The sequence below is a fragment of the Camelus dromedarius genome, chromosome 12, assembly GCF_036321535.1.
Source record: "Camelus dromedarius isolate mCamDro1 chromosome 12, mCamDro1.pat, whole genome shotgun sequence".
In the NCBI taxonomy this organism is placed as follows: domain Eukaryota; kingdom Metazoa; phylum Chordata; class Mammalia; order Artiodactyla; family Camelidae; genus Camelus; species Camelus dromedarius.
The window spans coordinates 5,695,587-5,720,234 of NC_087447.1; the positions used below are offsets into that span (position 1 = coordinate 5,695,587).

Genomic DNA, 24,648 nt, shown 5'->3' on the forward strand with positions numbered 1-24,648 from the left:
GTCTGAGTGTAGAGAGAAACTGGAAATGACCAAGAGGAGAAGGGAACAGGAGAGGTACACAGAATTAGGGGGAGACATGTGTGTTATCAAAATTGGAAGGATGGTGCCTCTTCTGAAATTGCTGAGAAACAAAGAATTCAGTGAAAGAAACAAATCAAAGTAGTTGGGGAGGAAGAGGGCAGCCTGGGGTATTTGTGCCTGATAGGAGAAAGAATAGCAATGAGGAATGTTGACTGACAATCACCCTGGCATGCTCCACTTGGAGATGAGCTCAGTCCATTAATCTCCATAAATGTCTTTTCTTTGTTCAAAGGTGGCCGTGAGTAATCCACCTTTATAGTTTCCTTTTTGCCACCAGGAGGTGCCCTTGGACCACAGCTGAATTTTGAAAGCTAGAAAGTGACCGGGGGACTCAGTTGCCCAGTCCTCGAGCAGCTTGATGTGGACGTGGAGACTCTACCCTACCCGCCCCCCGCCCCCCACAAGAAACCTCTCTGGGCCTCTGCACCAAGTATTCCTTTGGTGTGCTCATCACGGACTAGGCACTGTGAAGGACACACAATTAGTGCTTAATTCTCTGGCTAAAGAGAGATAACTAACCTTCGTATACACAGGACAAACAAAACACAGCTGATTAAATGTAGCCTGCAGAAAATGTCTCTTAGAGCTATCCCAGCTCTGCCATCTTTGGCTCTCAAGTTGCCTCACCAATGAATAACATGTTTGCAATTAAATTTTTAAAAATTATGTTTAAAAGCTCTTACCAAAAAAAGACTAGGTTTGCTTAAAATGTTGCGCGCCTGTATTCCCAAAATGTCCCAAGCAGCCAGCGGCTGACCAGGCCACTAAGAAAACCCCCTTTTAGGGGACCCAGTGAGATAACCCTTTGTCATCAGCTGCCGCCCACCCCTAGCCGGCCCAATAGCACGATCCATTGTGATGGTTGGTGACTCTCCCGGGATTCTGATTTCATCAAGGTAGTGGTTGCGTCCAGAGCCCTTCTGACGTATGAACGCCGGCCCCCACCTTCCAAGGTGGTGATTGGCTAGCCCAGGCAGGGGGCGGGCTGACCTCCGCTCCGCAGTGCCGTCACCAGCTGGCCCCGCCCCTGTATCGGGGCGGCTGGGAGCCGAGCCCTGGGCATCTATTTGTATGCGGCCGCGGGATTGGTCGCCTGGCTCCCGCGAGGGGAAGGGGAGGAGGGCAGCGCGCACCCGCGCGTGCGTGAGCTGGCGCGCGAGAAAGGGCCCGGTCGCGCCGAGGCTCGAGCGGCCGTCGCCATTTTGTAGGGTTCTCTCTGACGCGGGAGCTGCCGCTGCCGCCGCCGCCACCGGAGGTGCGAGGGGGTCTTGTGGGTGTGTGGGGAACCTGGGAGCGGGTCGGGCCGGGCCCCTGGCGGACGGGGATGGCCCGAGGTTTGGGTTTCTCCTCTTGCTGCGGGAGGTCCGGGGAATACAACGGGAGGAGGCGGGGCCGGGTCTCTGGAGGGGGCGGGGCAGGGGTCGGGTCGAGTCTTTGTTGGGGCGAACGAACTGAAGTTGGGCTGCTGGGGGAAGGGGTCTCGGTTTGGGGCCAAGGAGGCCTTTTATTCTTAGAGCATCTTGAGAAGTGATGGCGCACGGAGAAGAGGTTCAGAGATTTCCCTCCAAAACCTTGTTACCAGGGACAGTCAGATATATATGCCTCTTGCCCGCTGCTTGGGCTCTTCTTCTACTGGCCCCCTAAAAAGAGTATTTTAAGCTAACCTTGTTACTTAAAATGCACCTTATTTCACGGAGATAATGGACTAGGCAGTGCATGCTGACACCCGACCTGTTTGCGTGTCACACACAGCTCCACTACTAAAGAGCAAACCTTTTCTCCTGCTACTGAAAAAATAATGAACGCGTGTGTGAGGATCTTAAAGGTGCCAAGAACTTTGGGGGCTTGATCCGAAATGCAGTGCACTGAAATCCTCCCCTCCACCCCTAACTTTTGGAAATCTCGTTTCTTCTCTCCTAGGCTCTTGTCAGGATGGTGAAGCTGTTCATAGGAAACCTGCCCCGGGAGGCCACAGAGCAGGAGATCCGCTCACTCTTCGAGCAGTATGGGAAGGTGCTGGAATGTGACATCATTAAGAACTACGGCTTTGTGCACATAGAGGACAAGACGGCGGCCGAGGATGCCATACGCAACCTGCACCACTACAAGCTGCACGGGGTGAACATCAACGTGGAAGCCAGCAAGAATAAGAGCAAAGCTTCAACCAAGTTGCACGTAGGCAACATCAGTCCTACTTGTACCAACCAAGAGCTTCGGGCCAAGTTTGAGGAGTACGGTCCAGTCATCGAGTGTGACATAGTGAAAGATTATGCCTTCGTACACATGGAGCGGGCAGAGGACGCAGTGGAGGCCATCAGGGGCCTTGACAACACAGAGTTTCAAGGTGAACTGCTCTGGGGCCTGGGTGGCAGAACTGAATGGGGTGTAGCTCTAGACAGAGGGAAGAACACAGGACCCTTCCATTCTGTTTTCTATTTTAGCTGGAAATAATGGAAAGATTGTATGTGTCCCACTCTTAAGCACAGCCTACTCTTGGGGAGGCAGACACACCTTTTCAGATTTGCCAAGATGTTCCTCAACAACTTTAGTGGGTTACTTTATCCTGCAGGCTTCATTCATTTGAGTGCTATTGGACGTTTAATCTGTTGGGCAAATGAGCACCTCATGGGAGAAGGGAGGATAAAGGTCTTTGGCTTCTTTTGTTATGGTGAGGAAGTGTTGTATTTGAGAGTTTAAATGATTAGGATTTATATTCTTTACTGCCTTGGATGATGGGTTGTGGTGGGAAAGAACAAAGACGCCTAGAGTAATCTCTATTTTGTAAATCTGGTTAGGGAATTTGGATTTGGGGGAGTATCTTAAGCACTCAGATTTATTCAGTCTGAACTATACAAGCAGAGCCAAAAACCATGCCATAGACTATTCTACTCTACCTACTATTATTTAACCCTAAAAGAAAAAAAGGAAAGTTCTAAAAATATTAGGTTGAATAGAAATGATGGTCCTGCTTCTGAGGAGATTCCGGTACGGACTTTCATATCGTATTATTTATGTCATTAATAAAGGTACATATGTTGTCATTAATATCACAAGAGGTTGTCTGAAGGATGTCTAGAACTGTGCTAATATGGCAGCCACAAGCCATGTGTGACTATTGAAATTAAATAAATTTTAAAATTTAGTTTCATAGTTGTGCTGCACACATTGTAAGCAATCAAGTCATACAAGGCTAGTGGCTACTGTATTAGCACAGATGTAGAACGTTTCCATCATCACAGAAAGTTCTGTTGTACAGTGCTGTTCTATAAGTTTTTTGTTGGCGGTATCATCTTGGATCACGTTTGTTTACAGCTACTTTTCAGGTTCATAAATTAAGACTATTTTTCGCTGAGGGCCATTAAAAGGGTTGTTAAGAATTACTTAAGGGTCCTCTACTAAATCTAGAAAACAGTGAGAAAAGAAATGGAGAAGAAAAGTTGGCCAGAAGTTTTGCAAATAGTGGAGATTGCAAATGGTGTGTCAAGTATCTCTGGCCTTTAGCTGCTCTTTAAAGCACAGGGCAGAAGTTGTAGATACTTGCTACCCGTAACTTGTCGTATGACTTCAGACAAGTGTTTTAACCTCTCTGTGCTTCATTTTCCCCACTTATAAAATAGAGTTAATGATTCCTGCCGTACCTCCCTCACAGGATGATAGTGAGGCTAGAATAAGGTAATAGATGTGGAAGTGTTTTGACAGTAAAAGCACTGTGTGATGAAAGGTGAGTGGTGTTTGCAATAATGAGCATGTTCCTATTATGGTTAGAAACTTATTTTAAAATGTGATAGTATTCCTTATTTATATTTGTTTTTCTTTTATTATTTTGGAAAGCTGTTGCACTTCAGACAACTTTAAAAATATTCTTAGTTATTTCCATTTGGTGGGGGAGGGGCTCATGAATGGACAGTGTTGGATATAGGGTTTCTCTCTTGACAGGTAACAAGCAAAATGTAGAAAGAATGCAGTTAAAGCCAGGCACATACTGCAGAGATATTCTAGTATAATACTGCATGTTCTTACCTTTTTAATATACAATTAAAAGAATGGGGCAAAAGTATGTATATGGAAGTCAGTTAATTGAGGGGAATTGGCTTGGAAAGAATGTGTGTTTTAATACAGTGGGCTTAATTATTTGTTTGGGGGGGGGATTTGAGGTAATTAGGTTTATTTATTTTATTATTTTTTTAATGGAGGTACTGGGGGTTTAACCCAGGGCTTCATGCATGCTAGGCATGCGCTTTACCACTTGAGCTATACCCTCCCTGCTTACTTTAGGAAATGGGTATCTGAGTAACACAATAATCCGTGAGATTCTTTTAAAATATTATTGAAGAAAGAAAGAATCCTTTATTTGATCTTCATTTTCTTAGCCTGGGTCTGGAGAAAGCACTCAACAATGAGGTATATATACAGGCATTTTTATAACCAGCTCTGTTTTTTTTCCAGGTGACAAGAGAAAGATTAACATTGAGTAATAAGTTGCAGTTTTACACAAAATACACTCTAGGCACCAGTTTGTCACATTTTTCCATAAAGCCTTTTCAGTCATCTCCTAATGAAGGGAGCCTCTTAAGAGTGCCACTTTGGGCATCTTTTGAACCTTCATATGTTAATGGCTGCCATTTAGGCTTCTGCACTGTATGACTTCTAAGAGGAAGCAGCAGAATCTGAGTTCACCTGGGTCTTTTAAGATCTGTTTCCTCTCCACAAGCAGCATTGAACTGAACCGCTACTGAGTTAGCAGTTTGCATTGGAAGACCCTAAAGAAGCTGTTCCCAAGTAACCATTCAGGCAGGTGAATTGGGAATGATACCTAAGAGTTCAGAGGTTTTGTTTTTCCCCAATATGTAAACAAGCATTAAACTGGAGTACAGATGTGCATCAGCTACATCCCTAATCTTCTCTAGATCGTGGCACTCAATAGGAGCTCAGCAATGAGGATCCCTAGTTGCCCACCTTTTAGCATTTTAATACTCTTTTCTGTTCCAGTTTTCAAAAGAAAACACTTTTATTGGGCTGGTTTTCTGGGAAATGGTAACACATTTTAGTAACTTTTGGAGATGTCAGAACATCTTTAAGCTTTTGGCATCTACAGATGTAGTAGAGTGGTAGGATTTAATCTCTCAGTTTTCTTTGCCCTGGTTCCGTAAGTTAATAGAGAAGCACAGTAGTTTTCAATTATTAAAAGAACTTTAGGTATTTAAATTAAAAGTCTTGTCACAACCTTCGGAAAGATTATGTGGGGCAAAAAAACAAACAGACCTGTTATTTCTGTTGCAGATTTTCAGTTCGAGGTAAAAATTTTTTCTACCTAAATCCTTTTCACAGCTACCAGAGAAGTGTATAAACTTAAGAGTTCCACTCTAAATAAACCAGGGGTGAAGATTGGATGTAGTAATAGAAGCATCGAGGGAAAAAAAAATCACTGAGTTTTGTTTCTCAAAAAAATGGACCCATAATCTATAAAAGAGCAAGTAAAATTGGAATATTTTCCTTAAAAAATGTACTTCTGGGTCTCTTGATTGGCTGCTTTTTAGAGTGGCATGGTTATAGTGACTTCAGAATAAGAGCACAGTTTGTGTCCACCACACAGATTAGTATCACCATGCATGTCTGAGAGAAAAGTAATTTATAATCCTCCAGTCTGAATTACAGGGAACTCCACATTTGGTATATAAATTGGGGCAAAAATCTGTTTCTGTTCTAAGCACAGTTAGCATTTAGTCTATAATTACTTCTAAGAATGGGTGTATCTAAATCTCTGAAAACAATGGAATGGCTAAATGCTGCTTTATTGCCATTTGTTATCTGTTGACTGTATCCGTGGTTTTGGTGGATGCTGCCTCTCTGCAGCTGGAAGTCAAAACCTGAGCACCTTTGTTTCTGCTGAAGAGAAAGTTTTAAGGCAGCAGCTACTAGAAACTGGGGTGGTAGGAATGTTAGACATTGGGCAGAACTGAGTGTGACTAAAGTGATGTTACTGCACTAACCCGCTCCCCTCTCAGGGTCAGTGCATGGCGCTGTTCTGGCTGCCGTCCTGAATCGGGCTGTTTCCAACAGGATGGTGGAGCACGAGGCCTCCTATCGCATAGCTGCATCCAGAACAAGGTCTGTTACAGAGAGATCAACTTGCTGATCGCGGAGGGGGGATTTGTTCGGAGCAGCCCTTAAGAGTGATGCGAAGCTCTTGTTCTCTACATCTGTACTGGCTGCCTTTTGGCTACAATTTGAAGAGCATTGACTTGATCTCCAAAGTCTTAGGCAGTTTGGTGCTAAATACTGCCAAGAATATGCCTTTTCTCAAACTGCTTTTTAAAGACCTTGGATGCTTTCATTAGTAAGGGTCCCTGGGCTTGATGGTACACAAGCCCAGGGCATAGATTGTTTCTTCTCTTAGCTGTTCCTAGTGCTGGTCATTTCCTAGAAGTATGGATGTGGCTTGTTTGTATGGGTGCCCAGAGGCCTTTAGGTAAAAGCTGTATTTTTCTAACAAGTGATAATCCCCTATAAAGAATTATAAACTACATGGCAGGATGAAATACTGATCATTCCGTTGCATGGAAACACCATCCCTGAGAAACCAGTACTGTTTCGAGACCTAATTCTTGCTGTTCAGAGACCTTGGTCAAGTAGTTTTCTTTTCCACAGTAGGCATGGATTCACCCTTGCTGAAAAAAGTGGGCATGGGTGGGGTTGAAATCTGGAGGGTCATATAACTAACTCCTAGAGGTACTAGAGATGAAGCAGATGGTGAGCCAAGTATGATTTGTATACCCATCACAGCCTTCTGGTGATACCTGCAAAAATGGCTGGAGGACGCAAGATGGACAGAATATTGCTGTGGTTTTTAAGCTACAGTAAATGCTCAGGCCTTATGGGGCCCTGAATAAATCAATGAAAGGTTGGTAAAATGCTTTCCTCTGGCGTAACAGGTTTTGTTGGATGTTTGATTTGGGGAAATCGTAAGGTTTTGAAATCGTTACAAATAATGATATTCTTTATAGTGAAAAGTGGAAATTTTCTCAGTTTCTGTGTTGGGGAGAATAAAGTTGTAGAGACAGGAGGAGGAGGGAATCCATCGGTCTACTGGTGCAAGTAGAAAGTATTGACTGGTTTCTGAGGGCTCAAATTTTCTAGCTCTCACCTGTATTAAAACTTTAACTTCTTTTGGAGGGGATTGCTGAAATAGGGTCACAGGAGTGTGTGTACGTATGTGTGTCTTTTGCCAACTAGTTCGCTTTCATTTTGGGGAGGATAAAGAATGTCAGTGAGTTATAATAAATCTTCTTACATCTTTTTCCTCAAGGCAAACGAATGCACGTGCAGTTGTCCACCAGCCGGCTTAGGACTGCGCCCGGGATGGGAGACCAGAGTGGCTGCTATCGGTGTGGGAAAGAGGGGCACTGGTCCAAAGAGTGCCCAGTAGATCGTACGGGTCGTGTGGCAGACTTTACCGAGCAATATAATGAACAGTATGGAGCGGTGCGCACACCTTACACCATGGGCTACGGGGAATCCATGTATTACAACGACGCATATGGAGCACTCGACTACTATAAGCGTTACCGAGTCCGTTCTTACGAGGCAGTGGCAGCAGCAGCAGCAGCTTCTGCGTACAACTATGCAGAGCAGACCATGTCCCATCTGCCTCAAGTCCAGGGCACAGCTGTGACCAGTCACCTCAACTCCACTTCTGTTGATCCCTACGACAGACACCTGTTGCCGAATTCAGGCGCTGCTGCCACCTCAGCTGCTATGGCTGCTGCCGCTGCCACCACTTCCTCCTATTATGGAAGGGACAGGAGCCCCCTGCGTCGTGCTGCAGCTGTGCTCCCCACAGTTGGAGAGGGATACGGTTATGGGCCAGAGAGTGAGCTGTCTCAGGCTTCAGCAGCTGCACGGAATTCTCTGTATGACATGGCCCGGTATGAGCGGGAGCAGTATGTGGACCGAGCGCGGTACTCAGCCTTTTAAAAACTGGAGGTGAGAGTGGGGTGGGTGTGGTAAAGAGAGTCCATTTAGTTCCCCTGAAATGAGACCCATGCTGCATAGAGGAGGCTAAAGCCACCTGTTTGCTGTCAGGACAGGATCCGAAAGGTATAAATTGCATGTTAGCCTTAAATATTTTTCTAATTTAGGCCAGAGGTTCATTCAGCCTGTCGAGGTTTTAGTATATGACTCCAACCAGCTTGTTCTTCTGAGAGAACAACAACAAACTCAGAATACTGTTCTTTAATCATGTGTAAGCAGATCTGGTTTACAGAAACATAGGTAAGAGAACTAACATTAGTTGAGTGCCCTCATTGTACATTATATCCATTTAATCTATACAGCGAGCCTTTAAGATATTTTGTTTTTTACAGAGAAGGGAACTAAGGCTTGGAGTGGTTAAGTACTTTGCCTGAAGTCATCTGGTAACTGAGAGGTAGAGCCAGAATTCAAACTCTGGGCTGGATGACTCCAAAACCACTTTCTCTTTTCATTACAGAAGTCACTGTGGTGTAAACTGAAGAGTACAGGTTCAGGAATTAGTAACGAATGTCACAGTGAGAAGTTTAACTATAACTGTAGACTTCCAATTTGCTAATAAAGCTACCACTTAGGTCATGAGCTTTTACCAGAGGAAACTCTTAATATATCTATAAGCCAAATAAAATCCTCTAAATTTTAGGTGTTTAGTTCTGAGATACTTGTTTGAAAGCAGAATGTTTTGATGCCACTGTCCCATCGAGTCCCTATTGGTTATCCAGAGTATCCTGTTCTACATGGGCACTTAAGCTGTATTTCTGCATGGCTTATAATGCTGTCACTTAGAGCCCGACACTTCCCACTTCTTCAGCAATCTTTTTGAGAGGAACATTTAAGGAGCTAGATAAAACATAATTTTCTGATGTGTATAAAATCTCATTGGTGGTAACCCTAGACACTTAATTTCTCCTACTTTGGAAAATGTATAGCAAAGATGTTGGAATGGCAAGAATAATTACAAGTATGTAGAGATAATAAATCTCTTTATCTGAGTAGAAATTGCATCCTGACAACTTTCTGTCCTCATTTCCCTGTACCTTGAAATTGAGCATCACTTGAACTGGAAGCCTGGTAGCAAAGTTACCACTGAGTTTCCAAAGTTCCTAACATACCCCTTTGGTATATGTGTGAAAGAAAACAGCGACAGAAATTTGCCCTTTCATGTAGTGAGAAGCAAATAATGGTATGAACCTGTGAGAAATTACATCCTGAGCGACCATGACAACACTGGGATCTCCGAGACCACTGTGTAGCTGTGTGTTCTTGTGCACAAAGTAGATAATCTTAGAACTGGTGTAGTTTGCCGTTAATTTTTACTTTTAATGCTGCTGAATCTGCCATGAAGTAGGATATACCTCTAAAGTAAGGAAGTATTTTCTATCAGATAACTTATACATCCTTCAAATATGTTCCAAAGTTAAACGTTAAGTTAGTATATTGTGACCTTTAAAGGGTATTGCTAAGGTGTTTTCAAGTTAATTTTGACTGCAAGCAGTGGTTGTTCTACTAACCTCTTTTTAGTGATGACTTTTAAAGAAACTTACCTTCCAGGTGTGAACCTCAAATGGACTGAATAACCCTGAGTTGGTTGCAGTCCCAGGAGCCAGTTAATGAGGCTGCCAGGACGAAATACTCCAGAACTGTTGGGGATCCAAATTCGGGTCTCACCCTAACAGAACTGATTCAAGAACGTCACAACTTTTGAAGTCGATTGGCACAGATCAAGACCAAGATTTGGCCCTTTGTCTATAATAAGTAGAGGAACTTGGTGTGAGTTAACTCCCCCACCCCCCACCCCCAGCCATTGGTGTCTGGAGTTCCCATCATCAATGGAAGAATTAGAGATTTTAAGATTTCTTCTTTTGATTTGGTAAGGGAGATTTGGTTATTTATGGGAACTACTAGAATTATGGCTCTAAATCTGTGACAGTATAATATGCAGGTATGTTGGAGGATGAATGAACCACTCCTTGATACCCTTTGTGATTGTCACTTCTGAAAACTTGTTTACTATGAAAGACTGAAATGAAACTAATTTAGAATAGTGCAATTGGCCATATTTGAGACCTTGGCATCTTTTGATTTTTCTGGACCCCAAAACTAAATTATGGTTTTTGTTAATATCTGTATGCCCTTTGTTGCACCGACAGTAGCCTTATATCACAGAGGTAGTCTTGCCTAAAAGATGGGTAAGAAAATGAGAAAGATTTATCACCAACACAACAGTCTTCCAGATAGATTGCTGCTTGTTTTGTATGTAGCTTTAAATAGATTCCCATGTATAGCCGTAGTAGACTTCTAGGTGATTATATGGGATATAACTTTTGATCCAGTCTGACTTGGTTTTGTTCTGTTCTTTTTTTCCCCCTGGAATACAGGACGGGACCAGGGCCCTTGTACTCGGAGCCAAGCTGCTCTCCAGGCATTGTGTAAGCCTCTTGTGTTGTGCTCTCTTTCAGGTAGGATAATTGCGGACTGAACCCTCGGGCTGCGGTCATAAATGAGAACTTGCTCCGCGCGGTCCCCTTTGCCGGGATGTTTCCATTGCTTCATGTTTCAGTAAACAAAGGAGTTTGTGACCAACTATGTTTTCTTTCTTAATTTAATTCTAAGTTGACTTCTTTCTTCCTGATAAGTCTCTGTAGCCTTTCACTCTATTCCTTATATTCTCAGCCTCTGAGCAGCCCTAGGTAAGGATTATGCTGGCACCCCCATTTTCCCAAACAGTGGAACCCCTCTTATCTTGCTTTCCTTAGGGATTGAACCCTTCTCCCTGTCTACCTGCAACATCTCCTTTCCCTTTAAAATGACCATGTAGTGGCAAGCAACCTCTTACTCTTCTGTTAGCTCTGGACTCTAACATTGAAGCTAATCTTCTGAAATTGCTAGGACCATTGGGGTTTTGGTGGTGGTTTTTGTTTTGTTTTGTTTTCTTTTGTTTTTTTAATGTCTGACCTGTGATCGTGGTACAGCATTAGCTGAAATTTAGCTTTGTTTTGCTCCACTCCTCTCACTTTTTTTTTTTTAATATTTTGACAAATAAACATTTCTAACACTTCAGTATCTTTTTGTGTTTGTGTGATTATTATTTACCACCATTATCTTCTGGTTCTCTCTCAGTTGTGCTCAATCTACAAAATTTAAATGGATACCTAAAATTTAGATGTAGAAGGAGGAATTTAGTGAGGTAAGTAATATGGCCTCAGTAGTGAGTGGAGGTAAGTTAGCCAGCATCTTGAAACACTGATAAATATGCTACACATGGCTTTAAGCTTAAATATGTGGTTAAGCTCCTCCTCTGAATAACCAGAGCTGCTTTTTCCCATTTACAGGCCAGCAAACCCAGGTTAGTAGTGATAGAAGTAAGCCCCACAGACAGAATCCTGCATCAGGAAAGGGTTGAGTCAGAACAAGGACCTACCTATCAGATTGGCTCAATTTGGTGTCACTGTGTATGTTCACTTAAATTCACCATTTAAACTAGGATTAAACTTTGGCTAAAATGAGTAAGATAGTTAAGATTAGAATGTGGGGAAACGTCAATATTTTGAGCAGAAAAGCAAGTAAAGGGGTATAGTCATGATTGGCAGTGACTATTCTGCAGTTAAATGTGTTCTCTAGAATTTTTTTTAAGATTTGTGGACATAATATTCCTTTTTTTAGTGGGGGTAGGTAATTAGGTTTATTTATTTAAATATTTTTTTAATGGAAGTACTGGGGACTGAACCCAGGACCTTGTGCATGCTAATAAGCATGTGCTCTTACCACCTGAGATATACCCTTCCCCAAGACACATTTTCTTATCATTGCTAAGATCCTCATAAAACAAATTTAACGATGGGCTCAATCCCACTTAAGCTTTATTGTATCCTATGTGAAAATGGTATCATGTAAATTCTGTGAATTTTTATCTAACAATTATGTAATATTTTCCCACATATTCTGTACTTATAAAAAATCTTGACATAGGTGAAGCAAAGCTTTTCCCCTGATTTTGGGGGGGTAGGAATATATAGAGGTTAACCTATCTATGCACACATTCCAACTATTGATGATGTATTGAAGGCCCATTAGCTTCAGTGTTCCCCAACAAGGCAGGATTGTCCATTTTACAAAAAAAAAATAAGGCAGATACTGAGGTTTCCATGTGGTTGATCTGTAAGGCACCAGGCAGAGCAAAGAAATAAATATGTACAGGTTTTCTTAGCCTCACCAAATCCCTGGTCCTGCTACGTTAACATAGCAATTTAACACATCTTGATTTCTATCTCATTGGTGGGACACCCAAGAAAAAAAACTGGATTCTGCAAAGCAGTTCTACATCAGCACTGTCCAGTAAAACTTTTGGCAGTGTTGGAAGTGTTCTCTGCTGTCCAATTTGTAGCCACTAGCCACATGTGACTGTTAAGCTTAATGTACTTGAAATGTAGCTAGTGAAGCTGAGAAACTTATTTTAATTATAATTAGTCATGTGGCTATTGAGGACTTGAAACATGGCTAATGAAGCTGAGAATCGTTTTATTTAGCCACAGGTAGCTAGTGGTTACTGTATTGGACAGCACAGTTTAAATGGTAAACTAAGTTTCTTGGGAAAAAAGCCTTGTAAAATCTTACATTTTTCCCTTAGAAAATCCTTTCACTCTCCCCAAAATGAGTAACACTGGGAAAGGGGTTAGTTTTCAGCCAATGTAAGAGGACTGCTGAATAGGAACAAATGTTTATTTCTAAATCTCAGTTTAGAAATTGGATGTTCTGGGTACAAAATTCCTTTTATTCACCAAGACCAAGTTTCTCATTGACCATTTTAGAGTGCCATGAATTCATTTATCAGTGATTTGACTTCCTACTGAGTGATGAAACAGACACTTCTTAACTTCCTAGTTGAGAAGCAAACTTGCTGTGATAAATACTACATAGGGACAAATACAGGGTGCTTTGAAAACATAGTGACTGACGTGGGGGGAAGGGAGGAGGGGAGCAGTTGCTACTCCAAGTTGAGGAAACAGCATATGTGAAGGCCCCTGATCAGGAAGAGTGTGGTACCCCTTAGGAATCAGAAATGGAGCTCTGTGGCAGGAGAAAATCTGTACAGTAGAAACCTGAAGAGGTAAGTTCCAGCACAGTTCATGAGGGCTCTGTAGGCTGTATTAAGAAATTTCATCTTTAAGACTAACTGGAAGCTGTTTAAGGGTGACAGGATCAGATTCATTTTTCTTAAAAGATCACTGACTAGACAGGAACAAAAGTGAACAGCTCTACACCCCACTGTTCATAGCATTATTTATAGTTGCCAAGGCATGGAAGCAACCTAAGTGTCCATCAACAGATGAATGGATAAAGATGTGTGTACGTACATATGTGTACACACACACACACACACACACACACACACACACACACGGAATACTCCTCAGCCATAAAAAATGAAATCTTGCCATTAGAGCAACATGGACTTGGAAAGCATGCTAAGTGAAGTAAGTCTGAAAAAGGCAAAATACTCTATGAATCTAAAAATACAACTAATGAATAAAACAAAAGCAGACTCAGGGAACTAGTGGTTACCAATGAGGAGAGGAAGTGGTGAGTGGCAATATAAGGAAATAGGGGAAAAAGAATTATAGGATTATACGAAATTGTGTATGAAACTTCTGAAAATTGTAAAGCACTGTAGTTTAACACGTTGATCGCCTACTGTGGATCGGGTAAGTAAAAAGAAAAAAGTGAATAGCATTATAAATGTGAGGTTTGCTGATCATGAAGCCAAGGGTTGATGTTTTGTTTAAAGGAAGAAAAAATATTTCAGGCAGGAAAAGAACCATGTACAAGGATATGTGATACAAGGGGGCAGGGTTTAAGTCCCTGAAGTTGACTGATGGAGCCATTACCAGGGATGTGTTGTGCCTCTCCCACTCTAATGTTGCTGAGCACCTGTTGCAGGCTAGGCCCTGCCTAAGGGCTTAACTCATGGCACCACTAAGTGCTGAGGGGCAAGGGAGATGAGAGAGATCTCAGAGATCTTAAGAGTTGGGAAAGTATGATCAAAATGGTAATTGCTATAAGAAATGTAAAAGCACTATGGGAATTCAGAGGACAATTATTTATGCATTCCTACCAAATCTCTATAGCTTACTCTTTGTGCCTTAAAATTAAAACTCTTAAAGTATTTCTCTCCTTTGAAATGGAAATAAACTTATCAGTAGTCCACAAAGAGAGTGAAATGTTTGAGAGGGATGAAGAAGGCCAAGAGGATGTCCCTGGCCCATTTAGAGAAAAGGAAAATGAGAAATTAAACTCTAGGCCTTCCGTCTCCAAGAATTTCTTCCTGAGTAGTCAAGCTATCCAAGGTGGGGTCCTGGCACCACTCAAGCATGGCCCAGCCACAGCAGCAGCACTCTATGAGATACTTCAAGTACAATGCAAAATAAACCCCATACCCAAACCAAAAATGGGCAGAAGACCTAAACAAGCAATTCTCCAATGAAGACATACGAATAACCAATAGGCACATGAAAAAATGCTCAATCTCACTAATTTTCAGAGAAATGCAAATCAAAACTACAATGAGGTAACACCTCACACCAGTCAGAACAGCCACCTTTCAAAAGTTCACAAACGATAAGTGCTGGAGAGTGTGTGGAGAAAAGGGAACCCTCCTACACTGCTGGTAGGAATGCAGTTTGGTGCAGCCATTGTGGAAAACAGTATGGAGATTCTTCAAAAGACTAAAAATAGACTTACCATATGACCCAGCAATCCCACTCCTGGGCACATATCCAGAAGGAACCCTAATTCAAAAAGACACCTGCACCCCAATGTTCATAGCAGCACTACTTACAATAGCCAAGACAACCTAAATGCCCATCGACAGATGACTGGATAAAGAAGTTGTGGTATATTTACACAATGGAATACTATGTAGCCATAAAATGTCAACAAAATGCCATTTGCAGCAACATGGATGTCCCTGGAGGATGTTATTCTAAGTGAAGCAAGCCAGAAAGAGAAAGAAAAATACCATATGATAGCACTCATATGGAATCTAAAAAAAAAAAAAAGACAAATGAACTTAAATATAAAACAGAAACAGACTCACAGACATAGAATACAAACTTATGGTTGCCAGGGGGTAGGCAGGTGGGAAGGAATAGATTGGGAGTTCGTAGATACTGACAGGAATACACAGAATAGATACACAAGTTTATACTGTATCGCACAGGGAAATATATTCAAGATCTTGTAGTAGATCATGGTGAAAATGAATATATATATATATCATGTATGACTGAAAAATGGTGCTATACACCAGAAATTGACTATAACTCAATTAAAAAAGATCAAAAACAAACAAAACCCCATCCTGATTCAAATAGTGCTGCTGGGAGAAAAGCATCTAGAGCCCCCTCGGTTGTGTCTCAGAACTCCCTGGGTTCTGCAACACCTTCCCCCTAGGGTGGTGGGGGAGACACAGACCTACTGAATCACAGCTCCAGCTTGGTAAAAGCTTAAGACTACTGCAGCCCAAGCCCTGCTCTGCCTTTTAGGCCTCCAGCAGCCTCAGATCTACCCTTTCCTTTGATTTCTGGCCACATGGTAAAGTTAGTGTGTCCAGAAAGATAACAGGTGCTCAGGGCACTCAATGCACTGCACAGAGCTTGTTCAAAAGACAGAAAAAGGTTGGCTGGCTGCAAGGTAGCCCAGAAAAGGGAAGCAACTTACGTAAGATTGGCCTCATGGCTTGTCAGGATTTGGCTCACAAATCTGGTCCTCAGAGATGAAGTATCTCTTACCTTTGGATATTTGGGAGGAGGAAGGGAGAAATAAAAATTCATTGCTAGAAGAGCTGTCGGCTTTGCCAGAAGAAATCATCTCAAGGGTTTCTTAAGATCAGGGCTATGCTCTGCTGCCAAGAACTGAAGTGCAAGAAATGACGGTTCAGCCCCAGGAACCCACAAATAAAGAGGGAAAGGTCTGGTCAGATGATTCCAACCAGTAGTGCCTTAGGTCTGCAGGCCCTCTGAGGATCCAGGCCAAATTTAAATCACACAATGACCCACAGATCTGAGGACCCATCCATCACCTCTACAAAGTCCACAAGAGCCCTTTGGCTATCCTGGTAATTAAAGCAAGCCAGGTTAAATGATTTTCCCCCTTACTCACACACACAGTGTCCAGGAAAAAAGACCCCCTCCCCCCGACTCCTACTGCTTGTTCACCACAGCGGTAAGCTGAAGTAAGAAGCTACCAAACGGAGAGGAGCAGCTGGCAAAGGCACCCGTAAGTCCTAAGGGTAGGTCCTATGTACTTTACATGGAGCAGGTGTGGAGAGGGAGTAAAGCCTCTGCATTTGGCAAGGTGAGGCAGACTTCCAGTGATAGTGGCCCTGGCCCATCCCCGGCTCTGGTACCTCAGAGGCAGGATAGTGACTATGAGAATTAGGAAAACAAGAGATTAGGGAGAAGGCCTCACCATCCTAGGTTACCATTATATTCCCTCCATGTTGGGGCATGGCCAGCACACTTCAGTGGCTGTGTCATACCATGCCTCTCCACAGGGACACAGAGAGGAATTTGGGCCAAGATCACCTAAGCTAGGCAAGCGTCCAACACTCAGGGACTATACCACTGCCACCACACGTTGCCCCACCCCACAACTTGGAACTGCACTGCAGTGAACAGGACAAAGTGAGCCAGGCTCAAAGCAGGGAGGTGCAGGGCTGGCTGGAGAAGACTCAGAGACCTGGACCCTGCAGGGAGTCAGAACCCCAGATGCGACTAGGAGTAGACTTCACACTGCACAGGCTCAAGACATTCACTAGACTAACAGCTGGAATTCAGGTCCTGGAGCTGGACTGCCAACTTATATCCAAGCCTTTTCTGTGGCCTTTGGCATGCAACTTAATCTGAGTCTGTTTCCTCATCATAATATGGGAATAACTGTAACATTCCTCTTAGAGTTGTTCAGAGCAAAGCGTTGAATTAGCTATTATTATCACAGACGAACTGTGATGTGTGCAAGCAAAAGACAGGGTCCCACCCAGCTTCAGCTCACTGACAAATGGAGGAGGCAGACCCTCAGATACACAAATCTATCAAGAGGACAAACTTTCAAGAGGATTACCTGTGAAGGAAGATAGAGGGAGAGCTGTTATCACTCCCTCTTTAGTCTTCAAGGATTCCAGCTCCCCTCCTTCTTTCTTGCCCAGTTGTGGGACTGGGACAGAAACCCGCTCAAGCTCTACCCTTAGGGATCATCAAATCTCAAAGCTAAAGGGCCCTCCTAGGTTATCAGGTCCACCATCTCTGCCTTTTTTGACTACTGACTTATGGGATGGGGCACAACTCCAGCCCTAACAGGCCATCCAGAAATCCTCTGGTCCTACTCCAAGGCTTGGTCCTGTGCTGGCACTCAGTTTCTTGAATGACTGGTGACTGCTAAGGCAATGAATGGATGGGAGCAAGAGCAGAGCGTAGTATGTTCCAAGAGGAGCACATCATCCAAGTGACAGCTTACGTACATACACATTTATTATTAAATGCCTGTTACATATCAGGCACTGTTGCCAGGTACTGGGTCAATTTTCTATCCCTCTAACTTATAATTTTGTTAGGAAAATATTCAATAAATGAGTAAACAAAGAAATTGGGATAAGAACCGTAAAATACACAAACTGGGCACAATGCTAGGGAAGAATGGCGGGGGGTGGGGGGCATCTCTTAGAGGTTGTCAAGGAGGACCTCCGATGCTTGCTCTTGAAGCCAAGAGCTGAAGGATAAGAAATTAGCCCTAAAGTGGTCAAGGGAAAGGTCCTTCCAAATAGAAAGAAGGCCCTGAGGCAGGAAAGTTTTTGGTAAGCAGGATCTGAAAGGAGGGCCAGTGTCGTTAGAAAAAGGTGGGTGACAGGGAAAGGGCCTGAGATGACACTGGAGCGTGGGCCAGACATTTCAAAGCCTAAGGACTGGCATTTTAAATACAATGGGAAGTTGCTGAAAGGTTCTAAGATATGGAGTCATGATCTAATTTATATTTAACAGTATCAACCCAGCTACTGAATGGAGATTAAATTGAAGGAAGACAAGAGAGGAAGAAAAGGAGGAAGAGAGGCCAGAATGCCACTGCAGTAGTCCTGCTGGAACAGGACTGTATGGTTTTGACTATGATTGTGGCAAAGCCATGGACAGAAGGGGCAACATTTGATATAAAATGTGCTAAAGAACAGATGAGGGGAAATAAGAAATAAGGGAAGAATCAAAGATGACTACTGGGAATCTGGCTGGAGCAGCCACATGGATGGTAACACCATTTAAGAAATAGGGAAGATTGGAGGAGAAATTTTGAAATGGGGAGACTCAGGAGTTCCCTAGCAAGACGTTACAAATTTGAGGCACTATATTAAGACAACCAGAACGAACTCTCAAGCAGGTCTTTGGAACCCTGAACTTTGAGCGCAGAGGGGAGATTTGACACAAGAGATATAAACTTGAGTCTTTAGCATCTAAACCAGCATTATCTAACAGAAACATAAAAGTGAGCTGCAAAAGCCACACATGTAATCTGAAAACTTCTAATAGCCACATTTTAAAAAGTAAAAAGAAAAAGAAAAAACAGGTGAAATTAACTCTTATTTTTAATAATATTTTATTTCACTTAATATATCCAAAATACTATCATTTCAACATGATTTAAAAATGAGTATTTTACATTCTTTTTCATACTAAGCTTTTGAAATCCCACAGGCACTATATACTCACAGAACCATATGTGGTGGTGGCTATCATATTGGAGAGCACAACTTTAGATGGTATACAAAGCCAAGGGATCAATGGAATCAACTAGAACAGGATTTCAATCTTGGAACTACACATATTTGGGGCTGGGTAATTCTTATGTTGGAGAGGGGCCTGTCCTGTGCACTGTAGGATGTTCAGGAGCATCCCTGGCCTCTACCGGCTAGATGCCAGTAGCATGCCCCCCCGCCCCCCCGCCAAACTAGGACAATTGAAAAGGACTTCAGGCATTGCCAAATGTCCTAGCAGAGGGTGGGGAGTGAAGAGGGGAAATCATCAGTGGCTGAGAACTACTGACCTAGAGAGTGGACAGAGAAGAGGGCCCAGGAGCAGTCTGGAACTCCAGCCTTAGCATCTGCCTTAGGTAGTATGCACGGGGAATTAACAGGAACTCTGTGGTTCAATTTTTCTGGGATTACAGGTCCTAGGGAATTGAAAGGAAGGGGTGGGGTGAAAACTAGAGGTTCAGTTTCTAGCATATGAAAAAACCCAACCAACGTCTGTAACAGCAACAGCAAGAGGTCCTCTCCCAGTGTCACTTTGTACATAACCAAGTTCTTCTCTTCTGACCCTTTCCTCTTGACAATCAGTAGCATTTACCAAGGACCAATGTCCTCAAAGAGAAACTCCATATAACTGGAGAGACTGGAGGTTATCCAAATTAGAGGAAACCACAGGGACAAATTCAGCATCAAGCTTCCACAGCCTTTTGGCCAGACATACAGCTTATTTGAACACACAGGAGAAAATTTGAGACTGGAGATATATATATGGGAATCTTCAGAATCTAGACGGTAAAGCCAAGGGAACTGGTGACTCCACCTAAATGAGGAGCCCTAGCCTCATTCTTAATTGCCCTGAAAACTTATCAGCTTCCTTTCCACCTTGAAAACCCAACTCAATTTTTAAAACAAACAGGACTTTAAGGAGTATCTAGAGGAATAGCTGGTACAAATGCTAGGGAAGGAAGAGGCCACTGAAAAAGATCTGTAAAAAGTCCAGTGTACAGTGTAGCTGAAGCCGAGTGAGCAAAGGAAGGTAGGACAAAATCAGAGTTAAGAGAAGGACGGGGTAGATCACATGCAGTTTTACAGACCTTTCCAAGGGCTCTTTTACTCTGAATGAAACGAAAAGCCCCTGGGGGGTGGGGGAGGGGGATAAATTAAGCTGACTTGTGACATTTGATTTCCATTTAAAAGGATTACTCTGGCTGCTAATTTAAATACACTGAGACAATGTAGAAGCACGGACATTAATTAGCAAAGAATATAGGAAATCCAAGTGCAAGATGATGGTGGCTCCAACTAGGGTACTAACAGGGAGATTGCGAGGAGAGCCAGTAAGATTTCCTAATGGATCAAGTGTGGGTGCAACCATTTTTGGCCAGAGTGCATCACATCTTAATACACCTCTGCTTAAAAACAATGTAAGACTATTCTATTCACAGTAAAAGCCAAAAAGACCCAAGATGATCATTTAACTATCTGACTTCTTCTCCTACCTACCCCACCCCACCAATCACTCCATTCTTGCCCCTGGCCTCCTTACTATTAGAACAGGCCAGTGATAATTCCACCTTGAGGCCCTTGCTCAAGTTGTTCTAACTTGGAATACTAGAGTAGAGGGTTGTCTGGTCAACTCCCACCTCGTCTGAATTTGCTTAATTTCTCTACAATCTGCCCACTTATGTTGCTCTGGCTCTCCCAATCCTTCCTCAACTCTACCCTTTTTAATACAAAAGTTCTTATCTCTTAACACATAATTTACCTATTTACTATATTCACTGTCTATCTTGGGCTGGAGTTGAAATTTCAGATGGTGGAGCCTCCATTAGCTTGGGTCATGGGGAAAACAAAGGAGAAACCACCAAACAACTGTAACGAGTGTGGCATGAACAAGAAATAAGCCTTGATATTTTAAGTTTAAAAAAAAGGTTACCGCATGATTTAGCAACATGAAATCACTAGCAACATCTCTGTAGAATGGTTGAGATAAAAGCCTGATTAAAGAGGGTTTCAGAAAAAAATGGAAAGCAATCTTTGGGAGCAGAAACCATATAAAACACTTCTGCTTACAAAAGAGAGTAAAGAAATAAAGTGGTGGCAACTGGCAGGGGAAACAGTCAAGAAATTTTTTAAATGAGAATAGAATATTTGTAATGCTAATAAGATTAATCCAATAAAGAGGAAAAATGGATGACATGAGGGAAAGAACTGCAAGAGCAAGAAGATGGGCCCTTAATGTCTAAGTAGAGCAAGTGGCCCTGGATCAATGCAGTATTAATCAGAATGCTGGAAGGTGAGCAGGTGTGATGAGAATGCTAATTCCCTTCTGATTGCTTCAGTTTCTTCAGGAAGGTATGACGGTCATTCATTAGCTAAGTAAGCAAGAGGGTACAGGAAGTGAACGGGAGAGCAAATGAACCAAGGACCTACTGTCTTAACTGCTTGGCAGAATTATGGGTCTACACAAGATTTAATGTTTATAATCATTTATTTAAAGTGAGAGCAGACACTGAGATTTTCTTTCCTCCAGTAAGCCTCAGCTTCACCAGTCAGACAAATGAATAAATTGGATTTAACCAGGGTTGTGGTTTTGCCAAGCAAGTATGATAAAGCTGGGGAACTGGGCAGCCTTGAAGCTTGCAAGAAAAATGGTGGTGTAGGCAAAGGAATGATTTAGCTATGGTTTTCAAATTGGAAAAGGTGGTGAGAACATTAGAGGGTGAGGGGCAATGAAAAGTGAAATCAACAGACAGAAAATTACAATGGGATCAAAAAAGTTGGAATATTAAAGAAAGCAATCTGGAAAGAAAGGATGCCTAAGTTGAGGGTAAGAAGTAAATTTCAAAAAAAAAACTGAGAGGCTGGCTTTCTGGAAGGATTATGTCCAAACCAAAAAAACCCCACAAAATACAAAACACAAATCACTTTTATCAATTGGTGCTTAGATGGGATGCACCACTGATGTGATTTACCCATCCCCCCTTGGTGAAGGGGGAAAACACTGCCAGCCAGATTTCTTATCTGCTATCTTAAGAGATATCCAACACTTAAACCTAAAGGAAATTTGTTTAAAGAAACTGTTTTACAAGTAATTATGACTGACTTTTGAGGATGCCCAGATAGTTTTTATTTCATTCTTTACTTTGGTAAAGTAAATTCAGTAAGGTTCTAACATAATTCTTAATCCAAAGTTATATTAACTACATAAGAAATTAATCTTTGATGAGAAACTGGACCAAACAGTAGGAATGTTGATCTATACATACCAAGCCATGTAAAATAAAGTCAGTCAAATAGTTTAGTGAAATCAGGGGGATCAAAAAACAAAAACAAACGAAAAAAACTGTTCTTGTTGCAACATGACAATGTACCAGGACACCAAGAGGGGAAAATAGAAACAAAAAATCCATGGCTTTGGACACGAAGTAAGGTTTCTGCTAGTAATAACCTGTAGCTTGACCTACAACCATTACAGAAAACCAAGTAAAGGTTCAGCAAGTCTTCTACTCAGTACAAAACGTGGGGGAAAAAAATCTCCATGTGGGCCAATGTAATGGCCCATAATTTAGTAAGTCTTGCAGTCAGATATTCTAAGAGGATACTACCAATAGTCTTGAAGACTGATTCAAGGAAAAGGCCACGGGACTTAAGAAAACTCCTACCAGAGCGAAACATAAGAACAGGTCAAATATGGCAACACCTACATGGAACTGTAACAGATTAACTGCAAATCTCATAAAAGAGATTTTTCACCTAACACAAGGTTCTAAAAACTGCAAATAAGCTGTTTTGGATTGCCAACAGGGATACTTTGCCAAAGAAAAAATTTTTTCAAAAGTTAAGGGGTTAAAATTTATGTATCTGCCCCCAATTGTTCTGCATGTTGTCCACCAGAGATGGAAACAGTGTTACAAAACAAATAGGTGAGGAGAGAAATTTCACTCTCATCCACCTTGACAAAAGTAAGAGGCAGGGTGGGCCCCTGTAGGTTCAGTCCTGACAGAGAAGTACTGGACATTGCCACAACTGGACTGGGGAGCACTACTAGTTCTTTGGCAGGCCCTGTAGGTTGACTCCTACAGACTGAACCCCTGGAAGACAGGCATGCCAAACCACAACAAATCTGATTAATATTCCAGAAAGTAAAGCCTATGGAGATTATTCAAAGCGCTCCAGAACAAATTTCAACAGCCAGAGCTGATTTTGCCCCCAAGACCACAACCTAGAAACTGTAATTTATTGGTCTAAAGCAGTGGTTCCCCCTGTATAAGCAGGGTTGTTTAGACTAGGTAGGAGGGATCTGTCTCACTCATTCCAGTCTTTCATCAAAAGTGCTAAAATTTCTTGTAATCAGAAAAGGAGATATGATGTTCTAATGGCATTATTTTCATCCCTTCAGTTCTACTGCAATTAAACTGAGCTTTCTTTCAATAAGGTCCCCAAGTAGCCATCTAGAAAGCAAAGTTAGATATCTACTTCATACTTTATATCAAATAAATTACAAATAGATTAAAATTTTAAACTTAAAAAATAAAACCATACAAGTACCAGGAAAAAATTAAGAATTTTCTTATATGCTTCAAGTGCAGAAATCCCAAGTATGATGCAAAATCCTGAAGTCCTAAGAAAAAGCTGGAAATTCAACTACATTTAATTTTCCTGAATGGAAAAAATATCATGAAATAAAATGACAAACTGGAACTGGAACTAGCAACTCATATCACAAAGAACTGATTTCCTTAATATATATATTGCTTCCACAAATTAACAAAGTGAAGACCCAATATTTTAAAAAGGTAAGGACTAAGGACATGAAAAGACAAAAACGAAATACAAATGGCTCTTAAAAATATAATGATCATCCTCACTCATTATAAAAATAGATGCTAAGTATAAGATACCATTTAACCTATCAGGTTGGAAAAGATCAACAAATGCACTGATGAGGGTTTAAGAAAATATTTTCATACCTTGCTGGTGGGAATAAAAACCGGAATAAATTCTAGAACAATCTAACACGTAGCAAAATGTAAGATGCCATTCCATCTCTAGGAACATAATTTATTTACAGATATAGCTGCCTTCATGTAAACTAACCATATTTCACCTAATCCAAAATGCCACTGATTTTAAAGGTCATCATTGATTTTAAGATGCATCATTATTTCATGTACCACTAAAACCAAAACATATCAATTAAACTATGGATATCAAGCAACATTCAAATTTCAGTTACTTTAAAATATGGGAAAAATTACAGATTAAATATATTTATGTCCTAGAACCTCATGTCAATTTCACTGCATAAATTTTTTAAAAATTGAGATATATTCAAAATCTGGTTCCTTATCTCTGCTGGGCCTCCTGAATTTTGAAAGATGTGGCATGCTGAAATTCTACAGGAAACTTTTTTTCTGATTAGCTCCCAGGCTGCTTCTCTCCTTTCCAGGCAAAATTTTCATTGCTCACTACTAAAGTCTGCTCTTCAAATCACTGAGTCTATAAATTGGAATGTCCTAATCTAGCTCAAGCCAGTGGGTAAAAAGTATCTTCCTTCCCCTTCCAATAGCCTAGATGAAACAGATCAGATTGGAAATTCTATACTTAACAAAGCTTCAAACTCTCAATCTGGTTTCAATATTTCTTACAGTGAAAATGAGAAGGGGCCCTTCTTGTAGCTTAACTGAGTACAAACAATTCAGCATGTTCAACAGACATACTCTAGGAAATGAGCAAGCTAAGTCCTTAAA

The 24,648-nt window shown here is 41.8% G+C and overlaps 1 protein-coding gene across 4 annotated transcripts; it reads left to right on the forward strand.

Moving 5' to 3' along the window:
• Positions 1-1,199: 1,199 nt before the first annotated feature.
• Positions 1,200-11,172, forward strand: LOC105104448 (RNA-binding protein 4B). Of its 4 annotated transcripts, none has more exons than XM_031448230.2 (4): positions 1,200-1,336; positions 2,002-2,425; positions 7,388-8,064; positions 9,661-11,172. In XM_031448230.2, the coding sequence occupies exons 2-3, from the start codon at positions 2,014-2,016 to the stop codon at positions 8,053-8,055; spliced, it is 1,080 nt and encodes a 359-aa protein (XP_031304090.1). In that variant the 5' UTR covers positions 1,200-1,336; positions 2,002-2,013; the 3' UTR covers positions 8,056-8,064; positions 9,661-11,172. The 4 variants fall into 4 exon arrangements, with proteins under 4 accessions (XP_031304090.1, XP_031304089.1, XP_031304091.1 ...); XM_031448229.2 differs by having other exon boundaries at positions 10,569-11,172; XM_031448231.2 differs by lacking the exon at positions 9,661-11,172 and adding an exon at positions 6,087-6,189 and having other exon boundaries at positions 7,388-7,569.
• Positions 11,173-24,648: the final 13,476 nt, after the last annotated feature.